Raw genomic sequence first — 15,193 nt, 5'->3', positions numbered from 1 at the left:
CGTAAACAGCAACAGGAGAGGGGAAGCACAGCAGCTTCAGGGGCAGGGGCCGCAGGGGCCGATACGTAACGGCCTGACAAGTCAAACAACTCTCAGGGTGTTCACTTGCCAGAGAAATATTTTTCACATCCAATCCATTAGGCAAACAAAATGAAAAAGTATTTCCCACTTTGCTGAAAAAATACCAGGATTCAGTATAAAGCATGCCTTAAAAAAAAAAAAAAAAGGAGAAAAGAAATTAAGTGTGACCATCTATAACGTTTTTTTCCAGTGGCTCTGACAGCCTTCCAGGCATCCTGGCTGTGCAGGGAGGGACGCAATGCTTTAAAGAGCTCTTACAGTTTCTCACTTTTTGGCCCATCCCAGTGCTGCAGGAACAGTAATGAGTAAAATTAGTTGGAAATAAGCAACCCCAGAATTCGCTTCCCTCTCAAAACCCCCTCCAAACCCCACTTCATGGAACCAAACCCAAATTATTCGCTGCTTTTCTTTTTCCCTTTTCCTGCCAGGTCAGTGGGAACGTGTTTCATGACACGCTTTTTTTTAACCTATGAAATTATTATTGAACCAAGAAGATCCTCCCCAAGTTTGCCTTTCTCACTGGCTGGCTTTTCTGATAGTTTTGGACAAGTGAAAATCCAAAGGGAAAAGGCTTCTTCCAGCAGTTTTGACCACTTCTAGTGCTGGCGGCCGTCTCTGATGGAGAAAGAGAGGGGAGCGGTGGAAGAGCAGCCTCACAGACTGACTGGCGGCTCCGTGGGAAGGCACAGTCCTCGCCTGACTGCTGGAAATATGAGCCTGTCGAAGAAAAAAGGATCACTCCCAAACACATGTTGTCTTTCTACTAAATTTTAATTTCTTTTTTTTTTTTTTTTTGACAAAGACATCTCAATTATACACTGAGTAACAACATGACCAGATATTGCAAATACCCCTTTTTGGTGAAATTTGAAAAGGGAACATAAAAGAAAGAGTTTGTGCGGACCCAGCCAGCCCAGGGAATGCAACAGCCGCCACCTTTTACATTTGCAGAAGAAAAGAGCCCTGTGGGGTGGGGGGTGGAATTTAAGTTGGCTGGCCTCATCCCAGTACACTTAATAATAAAAAAAGTCTGGTGATCAGTTATATTTTCATCAGAGAGGAAAGTCATTAATGTGCAAGAAGCAGTATTGGCAGAGGGACAAACGGGAGGAGGTTGCCTGGGGCTTTGGCAAGCACTCTCTGAGGGCAAGGACAGACACCATCAGAGCTGCAGCCAGAGGACACGAGTCCCCTCGCCCAGCGCTCGTGGTGGGAGCAGGGGCTGGGACCCACATTTCCTCACGTGCCCTTGGAGGGTTTCACTTCTCCATCACCTCTCCCCTCCAGAGAGCACAAAGGGGCAGGAGAGGCAGCCTTCATCTTTTGCAAAGGTAAAGCCAGATTTAACGATGTGAAAGTGAAGCAAGGCCAACTCCTCACGGGAGGGGAATTAACCCCTGTGATAAACTTCTCGAGGTCTGGGGTGGATCCATCACTCCGAGCCTTTAAATCAAGGCCGGGTGTCTTCCCGCCAGAGATGTTTTTATTCAACCATACCTCACCGTGCCGGCGGGGTGGCCTTTAATGGGCTGCGTTATGCGGGAAGTCAGGAGAGAGGAACATCATGGTCCCTTCTGGCTTCAGAAATCTATGAATCAATGCGACGTGTGGCAGAGCTCCACCCATAGCAATGAGACAGTTTGCTTCCCCGAATCTCATTTAAAGTAGGGCAAAGCAGAGAGTGTTGGAAGGACAAAGCCTTGCGTGTGCAATTACCACAAACTGAACAGGAGCGGAAGGGCTGGGAGAGGGGTAGGAGTTTTGCTGAACCGTGTTTTCGGCTGGCCCCAGCCTGGTTTACAGGTGGTGTTTAGCCAGGCGCGGAGGGTATAGCGGATGTAAATACATTCAGATAAGGAGTGGCAGGTGAACAGAACCTCAAATTCTTTTTACATTTTCACCAAGTTGATGCACAGAGAGATGTTCACAACGCAAGGGACATTTACAGCCATCACTGCAGGATATTTTACTTAAGTCATGGTCATTTTAACCTTCTACCTCCATCCTCCCAGCACAGCTTGCTCTGTCACGGTCTTCCTCTCTTACTACCTGTCGCAGGTAGACCAAATTCATCTACTGGCTTACGGGTGAAGCTCTGGCTGGTACAGATGCACGCAACCAATACGTGTAGCCACACGTAAAAATAAGGAATGAGCCAGCAAACACTTCTGGATCCTGAGTTCAGTAAGGCAATTTTTCCTTCCAAATTGAAGTGATAGGAGAATTGCTATATATTTATTTTACACACATTTCCAAGTTTAACCAATGTGAGCCTAAAAAATCATATTACCCTCCTGGATGCTTTTTTTGATCCAGAAGGCTATCTGTGGCACAAGTGGAGTGTCACAAGGTAAGTTTGCCACTGGTAAAAAATGTAGGGAGAAGGGAAGCACCAACTCAGCTCCATTACAAGCGAGAAGGATCAACATCTGAGCCTCCAAGGGGACTTTGCCCTGTCCTGCCTGGGCCAGAGGAGGGGGACCCAAACATTGCAGCCTGCACCTGGCACGCAGCGCGGGCAAATCCAGAGCTCAGGGGTATCTGCCACACAGCTCTGTCGCTCAGCCGGCTCAAAGCACGCCTGCGAGAAAGGGCTGCAATTCTTTACAGCACTTGCATCAGGCGAATGCATTAATCGCAAGGAAAAGATGATGCTGGGATGCACTTCTCCTCCTTGGGCTGACCCAGGAACATGTGTTGGTCAGATTCCCGGGGTTCCTGACAAGCCAATGCAGCTGAGGAGTCACTGAACAAGCTAAGTTTAAATGAACATCTCATCTCTTGACTCCTCACTCAAGCCATGGAGCTGTGTCACTTTGTCATTAGAGACTGCTTAACAGCTCGCTTGAGCCTGCTCTTTTCCCCCTCCCAGTTGTCCAGTGTTTAAAACAAGGCTGTGCTACGCCGGCACATGTGTCCTGCCTCAGTGCCAGAGACAGATGCACTCAGAGGGTGCTGACTCACAGACGCGGGCAGATTAAGGTTGGATTGCTGAAGCTGTTGTTGTCCCAGCTGTCCCTCTGCCCCCAGCCACAGCAGAGACAGCTGGGCTACAACCCCTGAACCGCTACTGCACATCCTGATGTATGGGGGGACCCAGAATCAGCCCCACATGATTTTAATCTGCCGGAGCTGTAACACATAGGCGGCCAGGGGCTGCTTCACATACAGTGCAGATGTTTCTGCCGTGAGGTGGAGACATCCAGGGGAAGGGAGGAGCGAAGAGCTGGGAGCTCCAGGGGTGTCAGCCGTCTGCCTGGGTCCATGAGTCAACTCGCTGATGCGTGGTAAAGCCACATGCTTTAGCACACGCAGCTTTCCCTGTCCTGCCCGCCGGTCCGTCTCCAAGAGGTGGAAGGGGTAATGCAGTCCCTAGTTATTCTCTGGCCTTTCACAGGCAGGCAGCAAACAAAGCTGGCAAGCAGGGCAGTGGGATTATTTTACCATCTGTGCATTAGAAGCTGGCCCAGGAGTCACCAAGCTCGCTTCACACAGGACATGGCTGCTTTGGCGTGCTAATGACTCCCGCTCACTGTCAGTTGGGGCTATATTTGAATTGGGGACGAGGAGGTGGAAAACACATTCTCTTTCCTATTTCAGTGATTGCATCCTTTTAGAGGAAAGCCAGATTGGGGCAGAATGAATCCTCGTTTTACAGAGTGCTTCCCATCTGCCGTTCATCAGCCTCCTTGCCCTCCAACAGGGCAACCCGCAGCCGGCCCCGGGCTGGGGGGCTCTGGGCAGCGAGCTTGCTGAGGGGCAGCCCCCGAGCCCCCCAAGGGCTAGGCAGGGCCTGCCGAGGAAGGGGGGGTAGTAGAATATATTTTGCATATTTCAAAAAGGAAACCTGGGACCTGGTATCTCATTCTAGAAAGTAATCATGGACTTAATTGCATTTTGCAGCAGAGTTGCCTTAACATCAAGGGAAAATCAACAGGGATTGTTCAACATCAAGACTAATCTCACATATGGAATTTACTGAACGTAGGAACCACGTTTTTTGCTGGCTCAAGGTGAAATGCTGGGCTGAATTCTCCTTCAGCTGTGAGAAAAGCCCTAGGCACGCTCATCCTGCATTATTCCAACTGTAAAGAGCTTCAATTATACACATATAACCCTTCTCTCCCTTCTATGGCAGTGTCGCAATGCAACAGTGCCTCGTTATGATCAAACTCCTCTTTTATGGCTATAGGAATATGTGGAAGTCTTCTACCCTCATTACACAAATGACTCCTTAGCAGCTTTATTTTAAGAAACTACCTACAATCGGTAACATAATCGCATTTTATCTGTCACTGAGGGGAAGCTGTGAATGACACCTGACCGTGTCCTCAGCAACCGCAAACCTGCACGTATAGGGCAGGTCCTATGCATCTAAGCAACTACAGTAACTCACCACTCCCTCTGCTCCACACTGAATCACAGTCTTGCTTCTGCTTACAAACTTGCTTGCTAATCAGACATTTAAGATTATTTATGCATAGGAAGGAAATATATAATTCCTTTATTGGGATAAAAAAATTATACTAAAGAGCAGGTCAAGTTCCAAATCCAGCAGTGGGTTTTAGCCGCTGTTGTTCCCTTTTCTTTCTCTCTCCTTTTTTTTTTTTTGCTTTTAACAGCTGTAGCTGTGCACAGATGGAAAAACATTTGGTCAGAAAGCAGCAAATTAGTGTTTTCAGGCTAGAATTCTGCTCCCACCGCTCCTCCATCTCCATGCAGCTCAGAATGCTTTATTTCTTCTTAGTGCTGACATTTTTGCACACCCAATTCATGCCGTCCTTCAGAGAGAGAAAGGTAATGTTAGTCAAGCAACGGGAAAAGGAATCCCCCAATCCCACCCAACCGCCCTTCTGAAAGCACCGTGTTCTGCCTCCTCATCTACCCCCCGCCTGCCCTCTTGTGCCCAAAAATGCCGTGGGTAAAAAAACAAGTGCTTCATTGCTTGGTAGATGTTGTCACACAGAGGTTATTAAATCTTTCATCTGACCATAAAAAGTACCATCGTCTCATCATGTCGCTATGTGTAGGTCCTCTGAGGAAGGATCACTTTGCAGTCAAGGTACGTCAGTGGCAGATGAAGGCTCAGTTCCAGGTGCAGCTACAGATGATTTGTGTAACCTCGGGCAAGTCAACTTGTCTTTGAGACCATGGATTTTAGGGGGCTGTTTGTTATACAGTGAGCTCCCTCTTAAGAATACAGCTCTAATTCTCTACTCAGCTGCAAGCCTTTAAATCCAGATCCATGAAAGCCACTGCAACAACTGGATCTGGACCCTGCTCCCGGTTCCTGAGGGGTCCCACAGGAGTTCAGTGAGAACAGATGCGGCCACGTTTTAAGAGGAGGATATACTCTTTCGAGCATTTCTGTAAAAACATGTGCACGACATCTCTGACCACTGCCAGCAGGATGGTAACACTTGTGCTGTGAATATCCGAGTCATGAGTTTATCGCTGAGATCCCAGAATGGGATATGCTATTGAAGGGCAAAGCAACATTTTATCTGCTCCTGTCACTTATCTATTGTGAGATGCGCAGAACAGAGTATAAGATGCACAATCTCTTCATATTTGTGTCCCATAGTATCCGATACCTCGACCCTGTCTATGAGGTCTCTCTGCCAACAGGGAGGCTCAGGGCAGAAAGAAGGCTGGTAGGGTTTTGGGGATGAGAGGACAATGGCACATCTTTGTGCTCGAAAATTGGGCAAATGTAACCTTGGAGTTCTAGAAGGGGAGATTTCACTGTATTATGGTCAATGGTCATTTTTGGATCATTAAAACAATAGTGAGACCCTAAAAAAGACCAGGGCCTTTGGGCCAGCATTGCTGCTAGCCCCGTGGCAGCAGTGTCACCCGCTTCCTACGCCCTTGTCCCCAAACTACCCTAAGGCTGCCAAGGACCCCAGCTGCCCCAAGGACAGGTGGCCAAAGGCACAGCACGGGAGGCCCTTGGGGTGAGCTGAGACCCACCACCGTGCCCCCGTGTTGCCCCTCAGCACCAAGGTAGCAGCTGTGTTGGAGGGGAGCTAAAGAGTTAAGAGAGAAGAGAGGGAGTCCTCAGAGCTTAATCAGAAGCAGAGAGGTTCTCACTTGAAAATACCAATTCACCTTGATAGCTGCGCTATGTGACACTTCTTATCTGAAGGGGAGCAGCAACTTCTGAGATCAGCCCTTGTTGCTGCGTTAAATAAAGAATAAGTGAGCCCAGCTTGTGCTGGGGTGCACATGAGGCCCTACACTAATAACACTTCTAACTCTAACCTTAGGGAGGGTTGATGTCTCCAGTTTCATTTATTTATCTCCACAGCAGAGATCAGTGTAAAACAAATTGTCTGAAATCCTCAGAGCAAATGGGAAAAGACGAGAGGTAGATTCATTTTAAGGCCCAATAGCTTTGTGTCTTCCCCTTTCAATAACACTGATAACCTAGGTGTAAAACATGTAATGCCTTAAGCAATCAATAGCGTGGTTTAAAGCTTATCACTTTAGAGAGAGAGGGAGCAAGCGATTCCCAGCATGAGGAATGCCAGGGCTTAACAATGGGGCTAGGAGGAGAGGTGTCAAGCCTTTGGCTCGATTGTGTGCTTTAGAAATCTGCATGATTGCCTGCAAAGAGTAAAAATAAATAAATAACTCAAAAAGCTCCCACAATGATTTCAGCTTCCCCTGCCTCGGAAGCAATAATCACATTTGCACACATCATGGCATACAAGGCAAGCAGAGCTCCTCATTCATTTTGAATGTAGGTTTATTTGCTGAACCAGAACAGCTGAGACAGCTTAAAGTAATAAATATCAGCTGACACCCTCTGCTATTCAGCACAGTAATCCCAGAAACAATACATCACTGGAAAACAACAAACATGCATCCTATCTTCTACCTGATCTGACCACAACCTGAATTCACAGTGATTAAAACTCTGCCTGCCGTTCGGGAGCTTGGGAAGGGGAAAGACAGACCATTTCAGTGCCAGCGCAGCAAGGGTCATAAAGCAAAGTTTATGATGGGATTTACCACGGCTGGGAGCCTGGCTGCATCAAGTATATAACGAGGGCAAAAGAATGACATAGCAAAATGCAAGAGGAAAGGTGAACTCCAAGCGGGCTTGAAATATGTAAGTAGGTCACTGAACTTTTAAAGCAGGAATAGATTTTAAAAGCTCTCTTCTGGTATAAGTTAATTGACAGGAAAAATCACATTTAATTGTAAATATCTCTCTGCCTGACAGGGATAAAGGGAAAACGAACATGCTCAGTTCTACATGTGTTGTATCAAAGGAGTATGTGTAAGACACCTTCTTCATTTTCAGCCACACTGCTGCTACATCTGGAGCTTCTGGTGCAGCTTCCTCAGTGGGCATGTGTTCTGCAGCGTCCCCACATGCTTTGGAGAACAGCAAATGCAATGGAAAACAACAGAAACTAAAAGGTATGTTTGCAGTTTTTCTACCTAAGGTTTGAATCAGGATGGAGGGTTGGTAAGATAGAGAAATCCAGGGAAGCTGCTACAAACACAAAGAGCTGCTATGGGGAAGGCACACAAGAAGAAGGAAAAGGTGCTTGAAAGAGTCAGGTCCACAAGGAGTCAACTGTTGTCATCCCTTGTCCCTACACACTCTGTCCCTACATCTGCATGTTTAAAAGATGGCTCTGTGCAGAAAATACAATCCCTACAGTAACGTTTAGATCTTGATAGATGTCCTTGGGCTGCTTTGTTGAGACACAGAGGCATTGGCAGGTACTCTGAGGATGGAGACGGATACAATATTAGTATTCCAGCCTCAAGTCAACCCTGGGAAAACTTAGCCAGGAAAAGATTTCAGATCTTTTAGTTTTGCTTCTCTTAGCTCCTTAACAAGCAGCTAGTAAACTTTAACAAAGCAAAAAGAGAGAGAACTCCAGGGAAGAGGATAATGCTTCTTGCAGAGAAACGCTGCTTGGCACAACCCCGCCTTGCTGCAGTCACATCTGCCGTTGTGCCAAGGGAGTTGTTCTCCAGCGCCCTTTGGGAAAGGACTGGTAGAGCCTTCCCCAGGAGAAATAGAAAGTCCTGCTTGAGATTAGCCCACTGCTCGCTTATTCTCTGCCTTATCAGCTTTGTGGCTATGGGAGTGAAGTAATCTGACTTCAAACACAGCGAACAAGTCCTTTCCACCCCATAAAAAGCCTCCCAATTTCTGCTCCCCTGCAAACCAGGGATCAGGCAAGGCCACAAACTCGTGACCCCTAATGTGACCTTAAGGACAGCAAAGCTTAATCCTTTCATGTAATCCTCTGTCTGCCGTAACAAATTGGGTCAGGCAAGTGCAAAATTCTCCATCTCTAGCATTTTTGGTATGCGTTATTTTAACTATCACTTTCTTCTCCCTCTGCACAGCTAGGACTGTGCCTTCATTATCTGCCATTTCTTTGCACTTCCAGTCATACAGGCTGGCTTTTACAGGCTCCCCCAAGTACATCATCCATTGGTTTTAACACAGATGTGAGCTTTTCTTTTGTCCTCTGAGACCTTGTATCCCTGATACGGTGCTGTAGACTCCCTCCTTACCCTGCTTAAAAATCACAAGACTTTGCCCTGTAATCTGAAATGTGGTCACTTTTCCTCGACCAGCACCGGCTCTGCCTGCCCCAGGAGAGCTGCAGTCATCAAAACTGGTTTTAAATCACATTTACAAGTAGCCCCAGAACCCTGTTAAAATGTAGAAGATCCCCATCTAGCCTGCCCTGGTTAAGACAAAACCTAGTTCTGAGGATACAACATTGCTGGGGGTCCTGTTCTGAATCTTGCCCCTATGAAAGTGCTGACTGGCAGCATCAGTGTTAACTTAGGTCTTGGGCTTCGTTCTCAACTGGGTTGAAACTGCCAGGGAGGAGAAAGCGGCTCAGCCCTTCCCACAGTCCTTTGGGCCGGACCAGCGCTGGCATAAATTAGAGAAGTTTAGTGGCTACTCTCAGTTCCACTGGCTTTTAATGGTCTCCAGGGGGCCATTATACTTGGGAGACTCTGGACACAATACGCTGCAGCATCATTCTGGAGCCGATTCCTCAGGGCAGGCTGAGCTCCTGCTGCCTTCATCAGAGACTCTTGCTTCAGACAAGAAACAAGCTGCGGAGCACAGACCGGTTCAAAGCCTCAAGTCATGTTTCATTCGCACCCTGGCCCCTAAGTAACACCTCCAGCAGAGGAGTCCTGCCTGCTTTCACCCCAGCCAGCCAAGGTGGAATGTACACAGCTTCTGCAAGCCAAGGACTACACTTGGAGATCTGGTCACAAAACACAACCCCAAGAGAGATGTTGTGAGGCAACAGTTCCCTTATGTTTCTCTGTTGACATCGGTGATCACCTCCCTCGCTTGCTGTCCCCATGCAAGGGTGTCGGTGTAAGCTGGTGCAGGACGCTGCTCCAGAGGCAGAGCCCTGATGGCTGTGGCATGGAGAAAAGGCTTTCCTGCTTTACCAACTAGGGCTGAAGGATAAAATTGAGATCCAAACAGATGTTTTGCCTGAAAAAGCATTTAAGCGGGAGGGATGCCACTCCTCCCTCAAAGGCACCATGAAGTCTGATTAACAAGAGGAGTGCTGCCCATGGTTACAGTCAGCAGGTAATGAAGTCTTCAGCTGGCATAATGGGGGCTACCAGCTGGCTTCCAGAAAACGCTGCATGGGCTTTCCAGTTAACCCAGTCACCTTTCTTCTGAGCCTGCCCAGGACATGGCTGGGCCCCTTTTCCAGAGTCCCCAATGGTTAATTTTAAAAGGGAAGACGACGATATGGATTCCCTCCTTAATTAACAGTTTTATTAAATAACCCATTTCAAGTAATAGTTAACTTCTCTAAATTTATATCATTCTATTAACCATAATCTAATCTCATTAACCTTGAAATCCCCAGTCTTAACTACCCAATTCTATACACCATGGTGCTAGCAGCTAAACTAATTAAGTGACCTTCAAACTATGTGTCCTTCATGTATTTGCATTATTTATCTCAGCTCATTGCTCTTCCTTCAAGCTGTCACAAAAATCTTCCCCTATGAACTCTGTTCCTGCACATGCTCAGTACTAGATACGCCACCACTCTTCCTCACAAAATCTGTCAGTGATGCCTCCAGTTTCACTCTAGCTAATACATTCCCTCAGCAGCGACGGTTAGCATGCTCATTTCTTGGCTTTCATTCTGAATACCTGATGCTTCCACATCTTCATTTATTTCGCTGTCACTCGTCATTTCTCAAATAAGTCCTTAAAGCAGTGATCTGAGATTTAACTGCACATAGAGAGCTCCCTTTCTGAGACACTGGTAGAGGTACTGTGTACTATAATCCTCAAAACTACCTTTCTTAATATCAGTCTTTAAACAAGTTCTTCTTTGATTCCCCTGAATTTTGAGCATGTTGACCTCTCTTTAGAGTCTCAGGACTGAATATGCTGTTTCTTCCTGGGCTGATCCAGCTGCAACTAAAATACTTTGGTTTAAAAGCCATCTCCCAAACTATTTTGTTCAATGAATTTCCAAGGGAGAGCTTGGCATTCTTGCTGTCCGATTTGACAGGGCTGGAGTTATGGCAGAAGGGAAATGTAGAGGCTCTTTTTCTACAAGTTGTAAAGAGTTTGTTGTGACTTCCCTGACCTTCCTGCAACAATCATTTATGGAATAATCTGCAGTACTTAGGGCAATAAGACTGCAGTCAACAAAGTGGGACGTTATCTTGCCTACATCTAAATTAATTTGTCTAGATAAGGATGATGAACAAAATATATAGGCCTGCAAATACTTTTATTTAGCTCTTGTCTTCTGTTTTCTGGAAGTGAATGTAGAAGCAGATTACAATTCTCCTGCAGAGAGTACTGGACTGCATATTTTACTCTACTGAATGTATAGGGATGCACCGTACTTCAAGGAGAAGGCACAGTAAGGAGGAGTTATCAAAAAAGAAGTGCACAGGTCACTCCAGAGAGCCCACAGATCTGAGTGAGAAGGAGGCATTTGTCAAAGCTCATGAACAGAAAGTGCCACTTTCTATCACTTAGTTCTTCCACATCCAACACGCGTCCCTGAACTTCATCTGTCACTTTACTGTCCCTTCGCAGCTGGAGAACTAACTTGGACTTCCATAAACTAGTGGCCTATGCCAGCCAGCAACCCTGTGAACTACAGCCTCACTTTTTTGATCACATTTCTTTGGACTGGAATATACCCTGACACTGTGGAACGCATTTCCTTCTACCACCACCACTCCAAACTAAAGATCAGGGTTGAAGCCTTTCACAAGATGGGCTGCAACATGGTTGAATTTGTATCTCAGCTAACTAAATAAAGGCCCTTTGGAGGACACCATCTACTATGTTTAGGTCTAAACATCAGGTTAAGAATTTTAAATCAGAAAAACAGCTGTACTGGCTCAGACCAATGGTCTATCCAAGCCAGCATCCCCTTTCTGGATACCAAGGAAAGGAACATGCAGGAACGGGATCCCCCTTGCTCTATTCTTTCCTCCCTGTCCATGGGCCAGGGTGTTCCTCATGGAAGAGCTGCCTCCAGATCTCAGGTTAATTGCCTGTGGATCTCTCCTTCAGAAATTCACTTAGAATTTTTCTGAACCAACTGATACCTTTGGTCTCCACATCCCATGCCAATGAGATCCGCAATTTATGTAACTCACAATGAAGCACTTATTTCTTTTAAGCTGTTGTCTGACTCTTTCATTAGGAATGCCCTTCCTCTAGCAACGTGAAAAATAACATATAATCTATCTGACATTTTTATACCTTATTTTATAAATCCTGAAGATTTTCCCACTCTCTGGCCTCTCTCTTCCAAGCTGCAAGTCCTAATCTGTTTATTATCTCTGTGTACAGATGCCACTCTGTTCTACTAATCATTCTCAAATATCTCCTAATTCTGAGCAGATATGTGGACAATATATATATATATATATTTTTTTTTTTTTAATGAGGGTGGTTAAGTGCTAGAAGAGGTTACCTAGAGAGGCTGTGGAATCTCCATGCCTGGATATATTTGTAACTTGACCGGACAGGGCCCTCAGCAACCTCCTCCAGACTCACAGTTACTTCTGCTTTAAACATGAGGCTGGTCTAAACACCTCCTGAAGACCCTTCAACCTTATTTTTTTTGTTGGAATCTATGATTCTATTACTACTAAAATCTTTTTAGACGGGGCAAAGGCAGAAATTAATGTCATGTTCAAGGTTTGGACCCAACATGTCTTTATCCTGCTATAAAAGAAATGTTTTCTGGGATGTTTCATGTCTGCTCTCTGATAATTCTCTAGCATTTGATTTTGCTCTCTGGTCTTTGAGCACTAAGCTGTTCCCAACGATCTGCTTCTGAGCAATGGCAGCTAATTTCGACTCCATCATTGTGTCTGTATAGTTAGGGTTGTTGTTCCTCATGTGCATTATTTTGCACTTGTCAACACTGAATTTCATCTGCCGCTTTACTGCCCACTCAGTATTGCAGGCTGCTTCTGCGACTCTTCATACTCAGTCTGAGATCTGACTGTCCTGAACAGCTCTGTAGCATTTGCAAATAAGGTTTTACTGAACCTGCAATGAAGATAAATGTCTTCACCATGCTGTTTCTTTAAATATCAGCGAAGGGAGTACTCCTGACTGCTGGGATTGTGAGCACTGCAAATATTTCATTCATTCAGGAAAGCCTAAGAGTGAACTACACAAGCCAAGGTCCCATTTACATCACAAAGAGCTTCTGTACTGCAGAAACTGGCTACAGTGCAGGAGCCCAAAACATAGCTATTACAGTTCAGCACAGAAACACTGCTCAGCCCCCTTGGTGGGTTTTTGCTGCCCCACATGCTGCCATTAGAAGCAGTCTTTGCCCCACATGCAACTCTTGTGTTTCCTTGGATCAGAAAAATTGACCGGTTTCTCTCTGGCGCCTGGATTGAGCAAAATGCCAAATGACATTAGCAGTGAAGGTAAATCAGATTTCTAAAGTGCATACTTGCAACAGTCAAAGGGGTTAATAGTAAAAGATGATTTGTTTTGTGAAAATGATTAACCTGACAGCAGTCTCTTTAGAATAAATCAATGTCTTTGTTTGACCCAGCCAAGGGGTCCTGGATGGGGAGGCAATCGCTCTCCCCTTTCCTGGGGATGGAGCAATCCCAAGGGCCCACAGCTCCCCCTCCCCTTTGCACAGGTGACGAGACACGTGCCCCCCGTGTTCTGTGCTGCAAGGGTTTGGCCGTGCTGACCCTCCTTTGTGAGGCAGCTGGTCCAGCCCCACCCTGCAGATGAACAGACAACAATCTCTTACAGATGGCCTGCTGGCACAGCAAGCCTCTCCAGAGCCTCACCTGTACTCCCTCTCCTGAGAGAGCTGAACAAGACTGGATCTGCCAGACTCTGTCCCGGATTGTGTGTAGGTTCAGTCCCTCGGCAATCTCCGAAGCAGGGGCAGCCGTCAGCAAATCCTGCTTGTTAGCAAATATGAGCACGGGGACTCCACTAAGCTTTTCTTCATCCAAAAGCTCAGCCAGCTCCTATATCATTTACAAGGGAGTCGGAGGGGGGATAAGATGGAGAGACGGAAGGGAAGAAAACCTTCAACCACCAGTGGTTGTCTCTAATTAGAAATATATTTAGGGCAAATGCTGCAAGAGTGTGTTCCATTGAAACCTAGATCTTATTATAAGAGAGCAAAAATGTATACAATCATCCCTGCCCAAGGTTCAAAAGCTATTTCTTCTAATTACAGGTTACAAAAATCTTCATCTTGGTCTGAAATTAGCAGTTGCCTTAAAGACTACAACTCTGTGTTTTACCAGTCCCTGCTCCCAAGAGACCAAAACTGATGAAACAGCAAAAACCATGTAAATTGGCAGTGTGAGGAATCTGTCCTAAGTTATTGCCTGATTGGCATTTGTACCTGAGCAGCTGTTGACACCAGCCCTGATACCTTTGCTAATAATGAGTTTCAGGGTTTTGTTCCAGGTTTTATATACTCCAATTTGAGCTGGAGAGGACTTTTTTTTTTTTTTTTTTCTCCCCAGAAATGGAAATCTTCCTCCCACAAGAAAGTGCTGATGCTTTTGAAGGCATTGCCTAGCTGAAGACAAGCTAGATCAACTTTACTAGCTGGATTTTGGCTCCATATGCACAGCACACATTGGGTGGCATCTTGAGAAATGGGTTTGTTCATTCAAAACTGGGTGACTCAAAGAGATTCTTTTAATAGCCCAAATCGGAGTCTGCAGTGGATCAGCAATGGCTGAAATACTTCATGTCTAGTGTTGTGCAACAGCCTCATGTGAAACATGCACACAGTCTTAAGTCACTTCCCTATGTGAACATATGACAAACCCAGCAGAACTTGAACCTGTAGGGACTGCTGGTGTTGCAGATAGATGAGTTCATGAGATTTTTGTGGGCTCCTTATTTAGCCGGAAAGGTCTCATGCTCTCAGATATTGCCCTAACGACTTTCATTCACTGGCTAGAAACCTGTGGATTAAATGACTGCAGTTGGGGAGATGCTAAACTACAGCAGAAATCTGACTCCATCCCCCAAAAGCAATGTTTTGTTTTGAAACCAGGACGAGAGAATGGAGTTACAAACAGAGTTGGCTGAGAATTTTTCAACAAAATAGGTCTTTCATCTGACACGGCTTATTTATTGAAACCAAAAGTGTTTGCGGAAATCTGAGGGGTCCAGGCTGACACCACCTGACTCGGGCAATTACTCTAAGCTTCTGCTTCCTCTCACTCTCTTTTGTCTAATGAATATTTCATTACTGATATAAAATGAAATAGCTTAAGCAGGAGAAAGATTCTCCCCACCCCTAGAACAACCAACAGTTCTGCTGTCAGGGTGTGTCCATGATACTTGAGAGGTGAAAGATCAAGTGCGTCTTTCAAATTAAGCAAGAATAGAGGGCTTTAAACTAAATCTCCTATTTCTGAGGGGTAAATCTGTTGCTAGCTATTTTGGGACACTGTCACTTTCTGAATTTTACAAAATACAGTTCAAAAGTCCTATTTTTGTTCCACCATAAAACATAAAATGTTACAAAATGGAAATATTATTTTCTGGCCAGTCCTAGTTACAAAGTTCTTAGGGTTTTTTTCA

General features: G+C 45.6%; 1 protein-coding gene across 1 annotated transcript in view; it reads right to left on the bottom strand.

Moving 5' to 3' along the window:
* Positions 1-2,022: 2,022 nt before the first annotated feature.
* ARL3 (ADP ribosylation factor like GTPase 3) overlaps positions 2,023-15,193 on the bottom strand; it is a 29,235-nt gene continuing 16,064 nt past the window's right edge. Inside the window, exons 5-6 of the mRNA XM_065639229.1 lie at positions 13,423-13,608; positions 2,023-4,862 (exon numbers count right to left, since the gene is read on the bottom strand). Coding sequence (XP_065495301.1) covers positions 4,815-4,862; positions 13,423-13,608 — 234 coding nt within the window. The 3' untranslated portion in view covers positions 2,023-4,814. The remainder of the gene's footprint in view (positions 4,863-13,422; positions 13,609-15,193) is intronic.

Source organism: Caloenas nicobarica, chromosome 7 (genome assembly GCF_036013445.1).
Source record: "Caloenas nicobarica isolate bCalNic1 chromosome 7, bCalNic1.hap1, whole genome shotgun sequence".
Taxonomy (NCBI): Eukaryota; Metazoa; Chordata; class Aves; order Columbiformes; family Columbidae; genus Caloenas; species Caloenas nicobarica.
This window is presented reverse-complemented; position numbering and strand designations above follow the sequence as displayed.